Source organism: Vicugna pacos, chromosome 4 (assembly GCF_048564905.1).
Source record: "Vicugna pacos chromosome 4, VicPac4, whole genome shotgun sequence".
Classification (NCBI taxonomy): Eukaryota; Metazoa; Chordata; class Mammalia; order Artiodactyla; family Camelidae; genus Vicugna; species Vicugna pacos.
Window position 1 is genome coordinate 6,604,939 of NC_132990.1, and position 19,328 is coordinate 6,624,266.

Below are 19,328 nucleotides of genomic sequence, written 5' to 3' on the forward strand. Positions count from 1 at the left end.
GTTACTTTCATGGTGTTGTATGACAGTCACCACTGTCTGTTTCCAAAATTTGTCATCACCCCAGACAGACATTGTAACCATTAAGCAGAGACTCCTGATTCCCCATTTCCCCCACCCCCCAGTAGCCTAATTGACTTTAGATCTCTATGAATTTGCCTGTTACAGATATTTTATACAAGTGGAAGCATACAATATCTGTTGTTTCATTTCTGGCTTATTTCACTTAGCATAATGTTTTCGAGGTTCGTTCTTGTTGTAGCATGTGTTAGAAGAACTTCATTCCCTTCAATGGCTGAATGACACTCCACTGTGGCACACTTTGTTTGTCCTTTCACCTTTGGGTAGACACTTAGGTTGTCTCTACCTTCTGGTGTTGTGAATAATGCTGCTGTGCACACTGATGTACAATTGTCTACTCTAGTCCCTCTTCTCAGTTCTTATGGGTATGCAGCAAGGAGTAGAATTGCTGGTTAGCTTTTGAGGAACCACAAGACTGTCTTCTATAGTGGTTGTACCATTTTATATTACCACCAGCAATGTATGAGAGTTTTAGTTTATCATATTCTTGACAGCACTTTTAATTACTGTTTTTGTTTTGTTTATTATAACCATTCCAATGTCAAGTAATATTGTGATTTTGACCTATGTTTCCCTAATAGCTAATGGTGTTGAGCATCTTTTCATGTGTGTATTGGCCATTTGTATATTTTCTTTGAGGAAATGTCTATTTAAGTCCTTTTCCCATCTTTTAAATTGGGCTCTCTTTTTATTGTTGACTTATAGGTGTTCTGTATATATTCTGGATATTAAACCCTTATCAGATGTATGATTTCTTCCATTCTATATGTTGTCTTTTCACTTTCTTGACACTGTCCTTTGATGAACAGAAGTTTTAATTTTCAAGTCCCGGCACCTTAGCAAACATCTGCTATCACAAGAAACAGATGAACCACTCTGCCAGACCTTAGAGAAAATATTCTGACTTCAAGTGACAAGGTTCTTAGGGAAAAAAGTCAAATGACAAAAGGATTTTAGAAGATATGTTCTTCCTTGCTGTATGTTGTCTTCTCACATTCTTGACAATGTCCTTTGATGGACAAAAGGTTTTAATTTTCAAGTCCAGTTTATCTTTTTTTTTTTTTGTTCTTTGTGCTTTTGTTGCTGTAACTAAGAATGCATTGCCAAATTCAAGGCCATGCAGATTTACCTCCATGTTTTCTTCCACGAGTTTTAACGCTTATATTTTGGTCATTGATTCACTTTGAGTTAATTTTTGTATATGATGTGAGCAGAGGTTCAAATTCATTCTTTTGCACGTGGAAATCAAGTTGTCCCCACAATAGAAGAGACAATTCTTTCATCAGGGAATGGGCTTGACACCTTGTCACCAATCAGTTGGTCATGGTTATGTGTATTTCTTTCTGGAGTTTTGATTCTATTGTGTTGGTCTATTTGCCCATCTTTTTGCCAGACTACTATAAACTGATTTGAACTAGCATGAACTACAAACATGAAAATTATTGACAGTACACATAGCAGAGCTACTAAACACCATAAGCCAAATGAATATTAATAAAAATATAGCCTATTATAATTTATACCAGAATTTGAAAAAAAAGCAAGGTTTTTTTTTTTTTTTGAATTGGCTGACATGATGATGCCCAAATATGGGTCCAGAAGTTACAAATGATCATATATATGTGTGTTGATTACTTGATCTTTTATGAAAGGGCTTTATACAGTAAAGTTGTTATTTTTTAAAACTAAAAGTAAAGAGTAAAGTTTGTCTCCTTCATGTGACACTTGTTTTTTGTTTTCCTTTGTTAAACTTGAAATTACATTCACAAATTTCATTTTCAACTGACGTGAGATGATTTCCTCCTTGCTCTTGATGCTTGTTAAACAAAAAATTCCTTACACGTGTGAGAAATTGAAAACCGGCAGCCAAATGTTATTACCTTCCTATGATTTGCAGGATGCTGCTGTTTGACAGAAATCCAGAATTTTTTTAGAAGCAAATCAGTAAATCTCATCTTGAATTTATAATCAGACTGCAGCATACAGAATTCTTTCTCCTCAAAGTCAAGTCCTCAGCCTGCATGGAAGATTGAGAAAGAGTCCTTCATTCAGTCTTACACTTGTTTGAAAAGAAAGGGAAAATACTGTTCAATTTTACTTTTAAGTTTTGTCCCCCTAGGTCAGGAAGACCTGAGGTTTACAGATGTCCTTGTTCACTCTCAGGGCTAGGCAGCAGGAGGAGCAGTGGCTATCTCTGAGCGGGAGGGAACGAGGAAGGCTAGTAAACCATGCGACATCTTATGTGGTTATAGCAGGAGCCTTGAGTTGCTGCTTCTTTTTCTCAAAACATTGTGGAAATGAAGGAGCCCATCGTGTTTGCTTTTGTCGTCACCGATGGTGATAAGCTGCTAAGGCTCTGGGACGACTTAGATGCCTGGGTTGATGTATGTGGTGTGGCGGGGGCATGTGTTGAGCATTAGTAAGTGTATAGAAATAAACTGATTGTTCCCTTAAAAACTGGTTTATCAAAATATATTTAGTCATCGAGTAGTACAGTTTTCAAAGTGTTCCATTATTTTTGAACCCTCCCGTAATAGAAAGTGGTAAGTGCTCTAGAAAAAGACAAAAGTAGATTGAGGCAAGGGGCAGTAGGTACGCTGGGGTCTGGAGGTGATTTACAGCATTAAGTAGGACTGTTGAGATAGGCTTTCTTGAAAAGATGACAGTTGAGCAAAGGAGGTGTGGGAGTTGGCTGGTCATTGGGATGTTGATCATTGGGATGTCTGGCAGCACGCTCCAGGCAAAGGGAACAGCTTGGGCAAAGGCAGTAAGGTGAGGGTGAGCCTGGCATGTTGGTGGAAGGCAAGGAGGCCGAGTCAGGGTGTCTAGAGCAGTGAGGGAGAAGAGCTGTGGGTAGGAGAGGAGGTTAGAGAGGGAAGGCCTGGGGTATTCCCTTAGAACCCTTAATGCTGTTGAAATGGGCAGCATTGCTGGGCTTTGAGCAGAGTGGTGAAAGATTTATCTAAGTTTTTTTTTTTTTTCCCTTCTTTCCCCAAGGGTTTAAAAGGATCAGTCAGGATATTGTGTTGAGAATAGATTGTAGGGGCCAAATGTAGAAGGGAGGCTAATTAGGGACAGTGGCCCAACCATGGTAGTCGATGTGAAATGATCAGAGTCTGGATATATTTTGAAAGTAGAATTATCAGGACTTCCTGATGAATTGGATGTCAGGCGTGAAACAGGAGTCAAGAAGGAAGCTAAGGTTTTGGACTGAGTAGTTGCAGGGACAGAATTTTCTTTGACTGCAGTTGGGGAAAGCTGAGGTTAGAGCACATTGGGAAGGGAAGGGAGAGTCAGAAGATTAGTTTGGGATTTGTTGAGTTTGTGACATTATTAGAGAGCCAAGTGAAGATGCTGAGTAGTCATGAGACTGAATGAGATCACCAAGGAAGAGACTGGAGTTGAAAAAGGACAAGAAATGAGCCCTGGGGCATTCTAATAAAGGAATCTTAAGAAGGAGTGGCAGTGCAGTAGGCAGAAAACAAAGTACGGCCGTATAAATAAAGTATTTCCAAGAAGAAGGAATGATCAGCTATATCAAATGCACTTCTTGGAAATACATTCTTTGGCTATACACAGTTGAAGCTATGTGGCCATTAACGTTTGTTGAATGAATGACTAAGATTATAGTGATTTTCATCATTTTTTTAAAATAAATTATTCAAGTAATGTAAATACATGCTTTCTAGTATTTTTAAAATATAGGAAAACATGGTAGTTACAAAAGTTACACATGTAATAAAATGCCATAGGACTAGAGACACATGTATGAATGTCAAATTGCTAGCTTTGATACTATACGAGAATAGTTAGCAGGAAGTGTCACATAACCATTGGGAGAAACTGGGAGAGGAAACATGAGACCTCTCTGTACTATCTTGGCAACTTCCTATGAATTTACAATAATTTCAAAATAAGATGGTAAAACAATATAGCAAAACATAAGAAATCAAAGACCTTTTTGTCCTCTATCACTTTGGTTTCCAGTACCCTCTTCCACTCACCCCCATTCACTGTTAAGATTTGTTAAATGTCCATTTTCCTAAACCTCCTAAAATATTTTAAAATAAATGTGAGGTCGGCCACATCTCAGAAGTGATCCCGATATTGCCACAGACTGACTGTCATGTCCCTACAAATCCATTTGTTGAAATCCAGTCCCCAGTGTGATAGTGTTTGGAAGGGGGCCTTTGGTAGGTGATTAGGTCCTGAGGGTGGAGCTCTCTTGAAGGAGTTTAGTCCTTTTGTAAAAGAGACCCCCAGAGCGCTGCCTTGCCCTGCCCACCTTGCTACAGCACAGCGAGAGCCATGTGGCCAGCTCTCACCAGACAGCATAACTGCCAGCACCTTGATCTTGAACTCCCTTGCGTAAGGTCTCAACTTCTTTGCCCCTTTCTTGCTTTGTCACACTTGTTTGGCAAAGCCACAGACTGTGCAGTGCAGCACTTCTGCTTGTAGGTTTCTGCTCTTTCTGTCACACCATACTGTAGTGAACACAAGCTTTCACAGCACAAGGAAGGCTTTTCCTTGACTTTGAAGAACTCTGGCCTCAGGCTTCAATAAGAAAAAGTGATCTTAATGGACATACTGGCTTAGCCCTAGGATAGTGGGGTTGAAAACTGACCTTTTTCCTGGGGATTCTTAAGTTCCAGAAAGCAGAAGACTGGGAAGGAGAGCTTCCTTTTGATTTAAGTTGGAAACAAACTTAGAACATGCAGTTTTTGGCCCTGCAGTCTCTCCTATCATCTGGCATAATGCTAAATGTAGTCTTCAGCTGTATGCTGGTAGTCTCCCTTGTTTCACAAATGATGTTCTGTAGCTTCAATATTCAGTGGATTATCAAAATTCAGAGGATCCACAGAGTTTACTCCCCAAACAACATCCTCCGGTGTTCTCATGGGAGTCCAGCCCATGCCATCATCTGAATGTTCTCTCAGTAAGCTTGTGATCCTGGTCAAGTACTTCATTTTGGGAGGATGGAGGTAGAGTTTGCTGAAAGCACTGAAGCTTGTTTGGATACGGAAAATGCACTTTACATGTTCAAGGTAAATTCGCTTCGAATTCCACAGACTCTTTAATAAGCAGCTTGTCTCTCACAGAAGTGCTCCAATCGGAGTTGGAGGCTGTGGCTGAAGTCTGGGACCTTTTGGGACTGTCACCCCATTTCAGTTTGCTCGCCAGCATCAGTGTTACTGCTACTGTTACCCTGGGCCCCTCACCCCGTGGGAATGCTTGCTGTTAATGTGATTTTACAAGAAAGTCATACCACCCAACAAGTAGAAGTAGTTTAATTTACTTCTGTTCATGGCAGCGACAGCACTTTTGAACAAAACACGTAGGATTTTCCCCTCTTCTGGATGCATAATGACTTGTAATTAATTTGGAAATTGGAAAGAGTTACTTTGACTTTGCAGTCATTTCAAGAAAGTCAGTTAAAAGAAAGAATAGTTAGCAATTTAAAAATTTCTTAGTAACTTTAAAAACAGCCTGTGTAATTTTGTACATAATCCTAAATACTTTTCCTCTTTTATAATTGAGTTAAATCATGTGTATTTTGTTGAAGTAAAAGTTCTTTATTATTGAAGAAAAACATTCAGAATACCTGTATCTTGTAAACCTATTATGTGAAACAATTTGAAGTCTCTTTTTTTGCATGTTTATTTTTCTTCAAATACAGCATTCCTAAATATTGCAGAAGGATGTGAATAACTTACTGAATTGGCAGTACTTTTTAAACTTCTTGTGATGCCACAAAATCTACTGTAGTAATAAGCATTGGTATGTAAAATTAAAAGATACTGGGTCTTTTTTTGGGGGGGTGAATAGTTGTAAAATAAATCTGACAAATTATAAAAATTGTGTAAATCAAGAGTTAAGGTTTCAAAATGTGTAATATGTACTTTCTAAAGATGAAACCTGTATTGACTGAAGGAAAATATGCATAAGTTAATTAAATGAAATGCTGTTTTGTCTAAACAATCTGTTGTTAGTTAAAAAGTGTTTTCCTATGGAAATAATCATGCATTAGTATTTGACTGCTATGTGAATGGTGGACCATACGCGAATCATAGGATGCTGTGATCAGTTTGAGTATTCTAAAGTGGAGTGTTAGAACAGGAAGGGTAATTTGAACTGTCCCAGAAGAAATCTTGGTGCTATATCGTAAATTGTGTTATGTCAAGTTTTTACATTTCTGTAGCACCAGGATTTTTTGATAACATTTTACTGGCTGATTGTAGGTAATTTAATAGTCACATATTGCACATTGAAGTGACCTGCCAGAGGCACATAAAGCTCAAACATTCTCCTTTGGTTTCCGGTCTTACCCTGTGTTGCCCATAATCAAAACTTTCCAGTTGTATAGCTTTTATGACATCTACAGTAATGTGCATCTAGTATCATTCACTTTTTTTTTTTTTTAGATTATCTGCAATGGTGAAATGAAGTAACTCAAGATGAGCAAGTTAAAAGTGATACCAGAGAAAAGGTAGTGTAATTCTAAGTACCAGTTTGTATAAATTACAGAAATAATCCATGAAGTGATTATTTGAAACTTTTTACTTGAAAAGAATAGTTGTTTAAATACAGCATGTTGTATTTGTTATTTTATTAATATTTATTAGTGTTTAACTTTTCAGTTTAAGCAACTGTCAGCAAACTGTGACCTACGGGCCAAATCTGGTCCACCTCTTGTTTTTGTATGGCCTGTGATCTAAGAATGGTTTTTACATTTCTAAATGTTTGGGGAAAAAGATGAAAAGAAGAAGAATGTTTTATGATACATGAAGATTATATGAAATTCAGATTTCAGTGCGCATAAAGAAAGCTTTCCTGGGGCACAGCTGTGCTCGTTCATTTGTGTATTGTCTGGCTACTGAGGTTTTTACCCTTACGTCAGACTTGATCAGAGCACATCAATTTCCACAGAAAATTTATTATATGCTTTCTGTCTTTAGAGGCCTCTTTAGATGCTCTCTTTATTTTTTGCCCCGTTTAGATTTATTTTTCAACTATGAGGGTTTTATGCACCTAGCGCAGCACTGAATCTGTCAGAATTTAAAAGAAACATAAATATAACACTTAATACAGTGCTTTGCAGAAAATGGGTGTTGATTATGTTCTAAAGAAATGAACCCTTTTCTTTCTTTACATGAAGCTTGTAACTTGATGAGAACACCTGAGCAAATGCAGGATGGTGGTTTAACCAGTGTAGAGTGAGGTGTTGAATCGTGAGGTCCTTACAGTTAGAAAATGGGATCCTCATAAATAGGGACTTATGTGCGATGTGGACATGAAGAGTCTGAGCTGGCCTGAGGCTTTCCAGATCCAGAGGGATGGGTGGAATATTGGTACTTCCTGAGTTTGGACAGGGATTGTAACTGGCTGGATTAGATTGGCACATGTAAGGACCATGTGAATAGATAGCGAGTCACATCAAATAAGCAAGTTTTGTCAGATACAAGAAGCAGAATTTTTCTCTACTCCCTGCTCTCCATCTCATGGTCATGCCCTAAATGTTATCACCAGCAAAACTCTCATTTCAAAGTGCTAATTCAGATTTTCCGTTCTCCAACAATAATCTTTTATCTTTCTAGCTCACTTGCTCAAATGTCTGTACTGCAAGTGTTCTGCCTTACCCAGAGCCCTAATCCATTCATTGACTTTTATTTTCTCTCATTATCCCCTCCTTTTTTACCCAGTGGAGAATCCACTGTGCATCATTACAGTCTTGCAGATACCTGAAATGTCCTTACCTGACTTTGTGTTTTTTTTTATCGCATATACCTGATAAAGTCCCTTCCCTGGATAGACCTTTACTGAGTGATGGTGGAGGATGAGCTAACTTGGAAAAAAATTGCTGAAAATTCTTGATCATCAACCTGAGCTGAGCCCAGCAATATTACTACTATGGTTCTCTAGAAAGCTTATTTTCTCAGTTTCTGAAATGACCATTTAACACTGTTCTTTGTACCTTTCAAACCTTTGAAATCCTTAGATGTATCATATACATGCCCTCAGCAATTGACCTTCTGTCATGGTATCATAGAGACAAGACAGTTTATTGTCCTCAGACTTCTTACACAGGATTTGCACACTCCCCTTTATGTGATCCTGTCCTCTGTTTACCCTGCTGTTACTTACTGGAACAGAGGATGTGTCTCTTTTCTTGTCAAAGACTAATGCTGCCACCTGGGTTCTAGATTTCACCTCCCTCCTTCCTCTTCAGGGTCTTAATCATTAGTGTTCTACTGTCTTGAATCTTTAACTTCTCCATTCCTTACCATTTAAACATGATCTGGGCTTTCCAATATTTACACTCTGCTCTTCTGTTACTACTCAATTTATCTGATTTCCTTAAAAGCCAAAACTCTGAAATAGTCTGTAAATGCAATCTCCATCCTCTTTCACACTTCCCAGCCACTCCTGTTTAGTTTCTGCCTTAATCCACTTCACCAACAGTGCTTGTGAAGGTCACCTGAAAATTCTGAACCAGCTTTATTGAGATACACTCATTATACAACAAACTGTACACAGGGAGTACAGTTTGGTGAGTCTGGCCTGTGTATAACTGTGAAATCACCCTCTCAGCCAAAGTAATGGACCAATAATGAATTATCGTATCCAAATGTCTCGTAGTACCATTTTGTAATCCTTCCCTCGCGCCCCACGCCTCATTCCAGGCAACCACTCATCTGCTTTCTGTCCCTACAGATTTGTTTGCTTTTTAGAACTTAATATGAATGGGACCATACAGTATGTCTTTTGGGGGTTGGGGTAGAAGGTAAGTGTGTGGGTCTGCCTTCTTTTATTCAGCACAATTATTTTGGAGAATCATCTCTTATAATCATATCTTTTTTTTATTACTAAGTAGTATTTCATTGTATTGCTATACCACAGTTTGTTTATCCATCCAACTTCTGGACACTTGGGTTGTTTCCAGTTTTTGGCTGTTACAAATAAATCTCTTATGAGCATTTGTGTACTAATATTTATATGGATTTATGCTTTCTTGTCTCTTGGCTAAATAGCTAGGAATGGAATGACTAAATCATATGGTAGGTCTGTTTTTCTTTTTAGGGAACTGCCAACAATCTGTTTTACAGGGACGTTAATACCATCTTATACTCCCTCCAGCAGTGTATAAAAGTTCTAGTTCTTTTAAATTCTCTCCAACACGTGGTATGGTCATTCTTTTTAAATTCTGAAATTCTTATGATCATTCTTTTAAAATTGGAGCCATTCTAATAGGGGTGTATTGGTATGTCGTGATTTTAATGTGCATTTCCCTAATGGCTGATGGTATTGAGCATCTTTTTATGCACTAATTTGGTGAAGTATCTTTTAGCATATCGTATTTGGTGAAATGTCTTTCCAAATCTTCCCATTTTTGAAATTGTAGTGTTCTTAAATTATTGAGTTTTAGAAATTCTTTTTATATTATGGATACAAATCCTTTATCAGATATTTGAATTGGAAACATTTTCTCCCAGTCTTGTCTTTTCATGTTCTGAGCAGTATCTTTTAAGATCAGAAGTGTTTAATTTATGATGATATTCATATTGTTTATTTATTCTTTCATGGATTATGCTTGTAGAGTCTTAGCTGAGAAATATTTGCATAGCCCATATTACCATTGTTTTCTCTTAACGTTTCTTAGAGACGTTTTTATGGTTTTGGGTTTTACATTTAAGTCTGTGCTCTTTTCTGAGGTAATTTATATTATGGTGTGAGATATGGATGAGTTTTTTTTTTTTTTGCATATGAATATCTGATTGTTCCAGCATCATTTTTTCAGGAGACTATCCTTTCTCCACTGAGTTTCCTTTGAAGCTTTGTCAAAAACCAGTTGTTTGTGTATTTATAGGTCTATTTTTGTACCGTTTTATTCTATTGATCTAGATGTCTGTCTTGGTGCTGATACCTCACTGCCTTGATAATTGTAGCTTTATAATGAGTCTCACGATCAGGTAGTGTTAGTCTACCAACTTTCTTCTTTTTTCCAAAGTTTAGTGTATTTTAGGTTCTTTGCATTGCTATGGGAATTTCGCATCAGTCTGACAATTTCTCCAAAACAGCATGCTGGTATTTTGATTGGGAGTGCCTTGGTTCTGTAGATCAATTCAAGAAGAATTGATATCTTAACAATACTGAGTCCTCTTACCCTTGAACATGGTATTTCTCTCTTTTATTTATGGTCTTTTTTAATTTCTGTCAGTAATATCTTGTAGTTTTTGGTGCACTGGCCTTTCCAGTTGTTTGTCAGATTTATCTCTATTTCCCATACAAATGAAAACTCTTTGCAGGTACCTAATAGTTTATAAGGGTATAAAATGAGGCTGAGAAATGTGGTTTTAACAGAGTGGCCATAGGGCTGGCTAAAACAATTTTGTTACTGTAAAAATGAGAACAGATATTGGGGGAAAGTTAGATGCTAGCCACAAGCAATTTAAATACTACTAGAACATGACCAGAGAAGTTATAAAAAATGCATATAAAATAAGTAGCATTTAATTAAACTTTGATGAAAGAATTTAAATACTTTGATGAAAGAATCAAATTTAAATTTGATTAATTATTGCTGACATTGTTATAAATTCAGGTAATTTAAAATTTGAACAAACTTTAACTGGTTGTCTTTAACAAATCACTTGGCAGAATTGAGCTAAATTTCTTGTTAAAGACTTTATTGCATTTAATTATTATGTAAGAAGTAGTCAGAAAAGTGCTGTTCTTTTCCAGTTAGAATATTGTTTTCCAAATTTACATATTTAAATATTTAACTATTTCTACAAAGGATTGATAGATGATGAAGCTCTATTTTTTCATTGTCCTTTGCTTTATGATGAAGGAAAATAAAGTTTTGTGTTCAGTATATGGAGAGAAACAGTATAAATATAATTAAGGCAAAAGTAATATAAGTAAATAAAAATTTAGAAAGCGTTAAAGAGTTATAAATGAGGAGCAAACATTCCTGAAAGATAATGTGCATTTGGGAAATAAAACCATATCATTTGAAATTAAATTTTAATTACTGTGAGTCCTGTTTAAGTCTAAAACTTAAGTATATTTTAATAGATTTTTATATTTTATTTATGAGAACATTTATTACCTGTATTTGATGCATATTTTAAGATGAAAATGTAATGAAATTTATTTATAATATAAAGACAGGTTCTTTAGCCCTTGCGCTTGCCTGGGAAATTATTTGTTGCACGATAATATCTATATACCATTGAGGCTTTTGTAACATCCAAGAAAATTTATGTTTTCAGGAAAATAGCTTTTAAGACTGAGTGTAAATTCAAAGAATCAAAAGTGGTAGGAGACCACTACTATGAAACAAATATTTGAGTAATGTCTTTAAAATATACATTGGAAAGTTAACTTGATTTGATGTATTTCACATTGATCATATTTTCAGTTCCATGATTTTCTCACTATAAAATTAACGTTAACAGTTATAAATGGAACCTCCTGAGGTTGGTCTTGGCCTCATTCTGATTTCATCTAAAAATAGGGTAAAGCAAGGAAGATGTATCCTTTTCTGAGTCTCTATTTACAAATTCTCTGCTTCACAGTGTAGCTCAGATTGTTCACTGAATAGCTGTATAGTTTTTGTTTTTCTTCTGTCCCCCTTGGATTTTCCAAAGTCTGAGGTCATTCCAAAAGTAGAGCTGCCCTCTGCTGTTCACCTGCATTTTTCCCAACATTAGTGTCAACAGCCTTACATTTTTAGAGCTGAGTTGGAGATGGCTTAGAATATTTTGTTCTGTTTTCAGTCTGGCAATGAGAAAAGTAGAAATAGAGAAGGAAATCGACCTGCTTACATTCTTAATTTCCATTTATTTGCCATCCTTCAAAAAAAAATTCATGAATGTATCCATCTATTATTTGTGAGAGCATGACTCTCAGGAATCACTCAACTGCAAGTTGTTTTATTTTGGTAGTGGTATAATTCAATTTAAAATTCTTAGAGTTACCGATAAAATAAACTCTCAATTTGGAACGGAACAAAACATGTGTTATACTCAGTATGTTTTATATGTTTGTGAATATTTTGAATAGTAGATATTTTACTAGCTACTAAAAAACTAACAGATGACCTTTAAGAGAAGAAAACCTGGAAAAAACAAAAAAAACCCCTCTCAATTATTAAATTTCAGAATTCTGGTTTCCATAATGCAAATTTTTCTTAAATCTAGGTTCTAGAGTTGTTTTTAAAGGTGTATTTGCTCCCTAGTATGCAGACTGTGGGATCTTAATACCATTTTTTACCAAAAAAGAACCAGGCCTCTTTTGGAGAAAGAGTTGATTCCAGATCTGAACACAAAATGTACAAGATAAGCTTAAACAACAGTGCTTAAACTTTTTGGCTCACAGCCCCTTTGTGCTCTTAAATTAATGAAGACTCCAAAAAGATTTTGTTGATGTGTGTTGTTTTATCTTTTGATATTTATCATGCTGTAAATTAAAACTGACAAGTTAAAAAAATGTTTATTTTTTCACTTAAAAATAACAGTAAGAAATCCATTGTATTAAAATAACATTTTATATTAAAATAACTAAACTGTCAAAAATGTTTAATTAGAAGGTGGCATGCTTTATTATATTTTTGCAGGTATCTTTAGTGTCAGGCTTAATGAAAGCTGGATTCTCTCAACCTGCTTCTGAGTTCAATCTGTCATATATGTATACATATTATGTATAATACATGCTATACATACATATATATGTTTTTTGTGTGTATTCTTGTTGTTGAAGGATGTGAAGACAATCTGGACTCACATAGGTATGTAATTAGACAAGGGAGGAATACTTGAATAAAAAGGTCTTTCAGAGCATTGTATCTAATTGTCCTTTGATTTATAATGGAAGAAACTATGGTTTGTGTTCAATATTTGGAGAGAAACAGTAAAAATGTGATTAAAGCAAAAGTAACAATTATAAGTGAGGAATAAACATTTCTGAATAATAATGTACTTTGGAAATAAAGCCATGTTGTTTGAAATTCAAATCGAAATGGATGTTCTTTGATATTACACTAAAACTTGATTAATGGCAGTTTCTTAAAGTTGAGTTGCACTGTGAACTCAGAAACTGTATTAGTGCACTTTTTGTTCCTTTTACATTAAAATCCACTGGTCTCTCTTGCACATTGAATGGTTCTTTTACCCATGTCTGAATTTGTAACATCACACGTTAGTATTTTGAACATGTTGATTCAGTGAGTTATGCAGATCATCTCAATACTGATGCACTTTATTACACAGTTTAAAAAAATTACATTCATTAATATCAAACCATTGATTTTATCAGAAAGTTCTTTAAGTAGTGGGAAGCTTTCAAGGTCATGATAGTAGATCTTTGTTTTCCAAAATTCTGGTTTTTGCTCGAAAGTTCAAATCTAACCATTGGCAACAAATCTGTCAGTTGTTTCTTTGAAATGACAGACTTGCTTTGTTTATTTCCAAGAAAATGTATGCCAGAATGCCCTAGTCAGGATAACCAGTGTTTGCCAGTTGTCTTTTAAAGTAAAAATGATGTTCTGTGAAAAAAGTGGCTAGTTCAGCTTGCAGTTTAAACAGTCACACAAATATTTTCCCTCAACATGACCATCGTATTTCATTGTGCAACTGAAATGTTTTATGTGCACACAGAATATTAAAGAAATGTGTACTCAGGTGAAATTTGCATTTTTGTTTTTAACTGCGAGTGCATGTTGGTGAAGAACACAGGGATACGATTTGGTGTCACTGCCTTGGCTGTGTCGTGCCAGCACTTCACCCACCGTTGCCTTCAGACCAACAGTGCACTAAGTCAAAGGAAAATAGCATCTTAGTATTTTTATGCCTTTACTAGTATTCTTCTGAAAATAGTTTTTGATTTGGCAGGTTTTCTGAAAAGGTATCGAGTACTCAGAATTTCGTAGAGCCCATTGCGAACTGCTGGCCAGTAACAGTCTTGTCATTGCCAGGAAGCCAGGCAAGCTGTCAGACTAGGATCCTGTCAAAAGGACTTGGGAGCCCACATGAAGAAGCTCCCTTTGATCAAAGATGGGGCAACTTGAGCATTAATAACTACAGTGGATAAAGTGTATCAGATGCATTTAAATCTATGTGAACATACTCACATGTGTGCATGAAACCAAAATATTTCATTGATTACGAGAGGATTTTTGGACATGAATTCATTCTTGTGACGACTGGTACATGTAGATAAATGAAAAATCTGGCATTTATTTTGCCTTTATTTGATGAACTGTATACCTGTGGATAATCAAATATGGGATTTTTCTTTCATAGGGTTTTCCTAGTTAACAACAGACGGAATGGAAACAGTAGAGAATCACTGTTTTTCAACCCTTAATAAAGTAATGAGTTTAGGCAGTGCTAACCAGTGACAGTTTCTGGTACACAAGTGAGAGAACCAGAGACTGTTTGCCTCCTCATGCAAGAGGACAGTACCACTTATAAAGAATTCATGTCACCAGATCTGGCCTTAATCAGATGAGGCCTTTAAACTCAACTACCAGTTTAAGCAAAAATAAATTTGACCACCAGTTTATGGAAGATAAAGATAGACAAACATATTAACCGTACCATTGTTGGGGAGGGGAAATGTTTACCCCTCTGCCCTGCTTGAGTTGTTGTGGCTGGACTAATAATAAAATTGACACAAAAGAGGTTAACAAGGGAAAAATAAATTAATTTGTGCACATAGAAGTCTCATAGAAATGGGACCCAAGAAGAGGTCAAAGCAGGCAGCTTTTATACTTTTTAGACGAAGAGGGAATAAATCTGAGAGGAATTGACAGGACAAAGGAACTTGGGTTTGGATGCTTAATTAGTAAGGAATTTAAGCGAAGTTTGGGCCTGGGTAGTAAATTAGTAAAGAAGTAACAAGGTTTGTTTATGTAGGCATCTCAGCCCTGAATTCTCTGTCTCAGAGAATAAGGATGTCTTCCTGTCTCCTGGTACAGTGAGGGCACTCTGACATGGGAGATTATGTCCTGCTCGCAGGGAGACAGAGAGGAGGGTCAGCGTGTCTCTCTTGCATCAGCTGTTTCTTAAGTAACTTTAATTGAAAATAATCAATATGCCATTAAGACGTATTTTGGGGCGGCCTGCCCTGGACCCCAACATCAGGGATGTGTAGTTGGCGAAAGCGAGAATGCAGGAAACAAACCAAGTTTCCTCAGCAAATAAATTGTGAGGGGGGGGGAAGTGTGATGGGAAACAGATACAATAGGTGGACCTCATTTGGTTTTTGATTTATATAAACTAACTATTAAAGAAAATGAGAGAAAGAGAGATAGGGAGAGGGTAAGAGAGAATGGATGAATGGATGAATTTGGGAAATTGGAGTTCAGGGTAGATTTTGATATTAAAGGATTATTATTATTTTTGGTATAGTAGTGATATTACAGTTACATATGTATATGTGGTTATATATATGGCATATATGTGTAGTTGTATATATATGTTATATATATGCAGTTATATATATATATTTAAAGAGTGCTTGTATTTTAGAACATAGATGATGCCGAAGTGGTAACAGACGGAATGATCTCTTTGAAATTTGCTTTGAAATTAGCCAGTGGGACGTGTGTGCTTGTGTGAGTGATGTGTAGGTGTGTGGGAAACAAGATTGTCGGTGAATTGATTGTTGAAGCTGGGTGGGGGCGCATGTTACACTATTTTTTTTTCTTCATGTTTGGAATTACCCATAATGTTAATGTTTTTGCTCATTCAGATTTATGATAACAGTTTGAAGGAATCATTCCTTCTTCCTGCAACAATGGAAGAAAACGAAAATATATAAAAAGTTAAACATGTTAGCTTATCTTTGTCTCTACAGAATTTTTTAATTAATAATATTAATTAAATTTTGAAAACTAAAAAGGGCAGAGGATAATATAATGAACACTTGTGTACCGATCACCCAAGAAATAAAAAATTACAAATACAATGTGAACTAGTGCCTGATAACATTTTCCTTTTATCCCCAGAGACAGTTAGTATTCTGAATTTGATGTTCATCATTTCTGTGCATGACTTTATATATATGTATGAAATAAATTTTCTTATGTGTTTTTAATGTATATACACACACATTAAAAATACATTGTTATTTAATTTGTATATTTTGAAACTTCATGTTAATGATATCATTCTGTACATATTCTTAAAGTTTTTTGAGTTGTTTTTTCATCTGGAGATTTATGCATATTAATAGTTTTATTTCTGTACTATGCTGGCTATTTGCAAACTTGGGAAATATTATATTATTTTATTTTAAATGGTGTATTAGTTACATTTTTAAATAGTGTGCTCAGTGTGTTTTTTTCAGCCTCCAGATACCTTTTCAGATGAAGTACCTCCAAATTTAAAGCATTGAGTCCAGTTATTAATCTAAAAAAAGTGTAAACATACTGTTTCTCATATGCTTCCAGATTTCCTTTGTTCATTCTGAATATAGCTGGGTGTTACCTATTCTGTGCTGGCCACTGTTTGAAATGCTTGGTATATAGAAAACGTGCAAGGTCTCTACCTTTGTGAAGCTTACATCATTTCAATTAGTGGTAAATTCTTTGGGCACATTTTGATATTGGAAGCAGAGGGGCTGTCAGGGAAGCGGGGACATCTTTAGGTTGTAACCTGCAATGGGAAGGAGCCAGTATAGGAAGAACTGGAAGAAATTATCCTCTAGGATATAAATATGAAGACCTTGAAGTTGGGGAGAAACTTGCTATATTCAAGGAACTGACAGAAGGCCAGTGAGTCTGGATCCCAGGGTATGAGGGGAAATAAAGCCTGAGAGGTGGATGGAGATGATATAAGACCTATAGGCTGTGACAAGGAATAAGATTTTATTTAAAGTCCGATGGGAAGCCATTGAAGGGTTTTTGGTTGGATAGCAACTGGATTAGGTTTGTGGTTACACAAATGTACACATCTGATAAACTGGCATAGAACTATATACCTGCCAGTATCAGTTTCCTGGTTTTGTTATCATCCTGTAGTTATATAAAAATGTAACCTTTGGGGAAACTAGGTGAACGGTACAAGAGACCACTCTACTATTTTTGCCACTGCCTGTGAGTCTAAAGTTATTTCAAAATAAAAAGTGAGAAAAAAATCACTGTGTGGAAAATGGATTACTGGGCAGCAAGAATGCAAGCTGATTTTTCAGGAGGCTGGAATTGCCAATTGAGAAATGATTGCTTGGGCTTGGGTGCTCCTACCAATATATGGAGAGAAGTGGATGTCTTTGAGATGTCTTAGAGATACAGCTGGCATTGGGGTGGGTGTGGGAAAGGGAGTCTAGATTTTTGCCTTGGGCAGCTGGTGTTTCATGTGAGTCTGGGAAGGTTAAGACTGAAGGAGAGACTGGAGTTGAACTGGGAGCCAGGCAGCACATCGGTTTCAGTTACAGCTGTGGGATGAGATGCGGTTGCTCGGGGCAGAAGAGCGGAGGGAGTGAAGAGAAGAGCTGGGGATAGAGCTCTGGGGGGTGTCTTCAGCATCCAGAGGTTTGTTGGAGAAGGAGGAGCGACTAGAGGAGACCTGAAAGAAGTGGTCGTAGGGAGAGAATGAGGAGCGTATGGAGCCACTGAAGCCCAAAGAAGAAAGTGAGGAAAGAGGGAGCTACTGACTTGGATAGCGCTGAGATTCTGAGTATACCAGGAAAGAAGTGACCACAGGAGGTTTTGCGGAGACCTCAGTGTGCGGGAGCCAAACTAATAGTTGAAAAAGTGAATATGTGAGGAAATGCAGGGAGCAGGTGTGGACATCTCCTTCAGTGAGTAGAGAGAAATGGAGTGGCAGCTAGTGGAAGCTCCTGGATCATATGTGTGTGCTGATGGGTATGGCCCGGTTGAGAGGGGGAGCAAAATGATGCATCAGAGAAAGGTTTATTGAAGGAGCACATACATCGGGAATGCAAGAAGGGACCTGGGGTCAGGCTTATAAATGGAGAGATTGTCCTTTGAGTCTCAACACACCAGCCAAAGAGAGCCTTTTAAAAGCAAGTGAGCACATCACTCTTCTGCTCAAAAACATCCCGTCCCACCCTCAACTCTGACCTCATCTCTTCCCGTTAGTCTCCTTTAAGTCTGCTGCAGCCACACTGGCCACCTCACTTTTAATTGAATGCAGGAGGCCTGCTCCTGCCTTGGCATCTGGATGGTTGTGACTGTGTCTTCTGGACAGCTCTTTTTTTTTTTTTTTTTTTTTTTTTTGCGGGTGTCTGCACCGTCATCCTCTTACTTCTTTCGGGTGTTTCCCTAAATGGTACCCTCTCAATGTTTTCCCTGACCGCTCTAAAATTGCACCCCCCTTGAACCTTTTATCTCCACAGCCTGCTTTTCTCCATAGCGCTTCCCATCCCCTTAATACTGTATAACTATTTACATATTTAATTTGTCCCATTAGAATGCTCACTCTGAGGAGCAAGAATTTTTGTTCATCTTGTTTACTGTTGGCAACACCTAAACAGTAGCAAGTGTGCAAATGTATAGCGAATGGGAACAAGGAAGAAGGAATGTGGGTAGAGAATCAGGTTTCAGGCGATGGTGGTGGGAAGATGAATGTGTTCTTTTTTGATTTTATAGTAGTTACGAAGCAGGCAGGCACTAGCTGAAAATGGAGTCGGGTGGAAGGGGTGGTTAGAGTTTTGAGGAGAGCGTAGGGTGTGTGAAAAGTCTGGAGAGTGGAAAGGAGAGCTTTCAGGATATGATGTAAGATTGCTGGACGGAATTGAATGCACATTTGTGGTTTTCTGAAATTGAGTGTTTCTCACTTAATAGGATATTAGCAATATTAAACTATGAAACAGTGAGGAAATGTGACATATATAAATGCTTGGTGTTTTTAGAAAGGTAGTTTTTTTTTTTTGAACAGTGATCTTTATAGTGTTGAATTTACAATTGGTGTAAAATGTGCCCTAATTTAAAGTAACATTCTTTTTAGCCTTACCAATAGTTCTCGGATTGTGGGACTCCTGGCTCAGCTGGAGAAGATCAATACTGAATCTGCAGAGTCAGATACTGCCAGATATGTTACATCAAAAATTCTTCATCTGGCTCAAAGTCAAGGTAAGTTTTAATGTCTTGTTTTTGGAATACATCCTTAATTCTTTAAAAATAGATACTAAGAATGTTCAAACTTCAGATGAATAGCTGATTTTATGTTAAAATTGACCTTTCTCCCACAAACTCAAGAAGTAGAAAACTTAATAACTGTGGA

General features: G+C 36.7%; 1 protein-coding gene and 1 pseudogene across 2 annotated transcripts in view; one reads left to right on the forward strand and one right to left on the reverse strand.

Moving 5' to 3' along the window:
- The window catches only part of AGTPBP1 (ATP/GTP binding carboxypeptidase 1), a 132,112-nt gene that overhangs the window by 12,198 nt on the left and 100,586 nt on the right, over nucleotides 1-19,328 (forward strand). Inside the window, exons 1-3 of one of the 2 annotated variants that reach the window (XM_031676616.2) lie at nucleotides 5,764-5,856; nucleotides 6,501-6,565; nucleotides 19,053-19,177. In XM_031676616.2, the coding sequence (XP_031532476.2) occupies nucleotides 6,534-6,565; nucleotides 19,053-19,177 (157 nt within the window). In that variant the 5' untranslated portion in view covers nucleotides 5,764-5,856; nucleotides 6,501-6,533. Of the gene's footprint in view, nucleotides 1-5,763; nucleotides 5,857-6,500; nucleotides 6,566-19,052; nucleotides 19,178-19,328 lie in introns of those variants that run through there. The other variant, XM_072959195.1, reaches the window with a different exon arrangement.
- Nucleotides 4,821-5,262, reverse strand: LOC116279962 (NEDD8-conjugating enzyme UBE2F pseudogene; annotated as a pseudogene).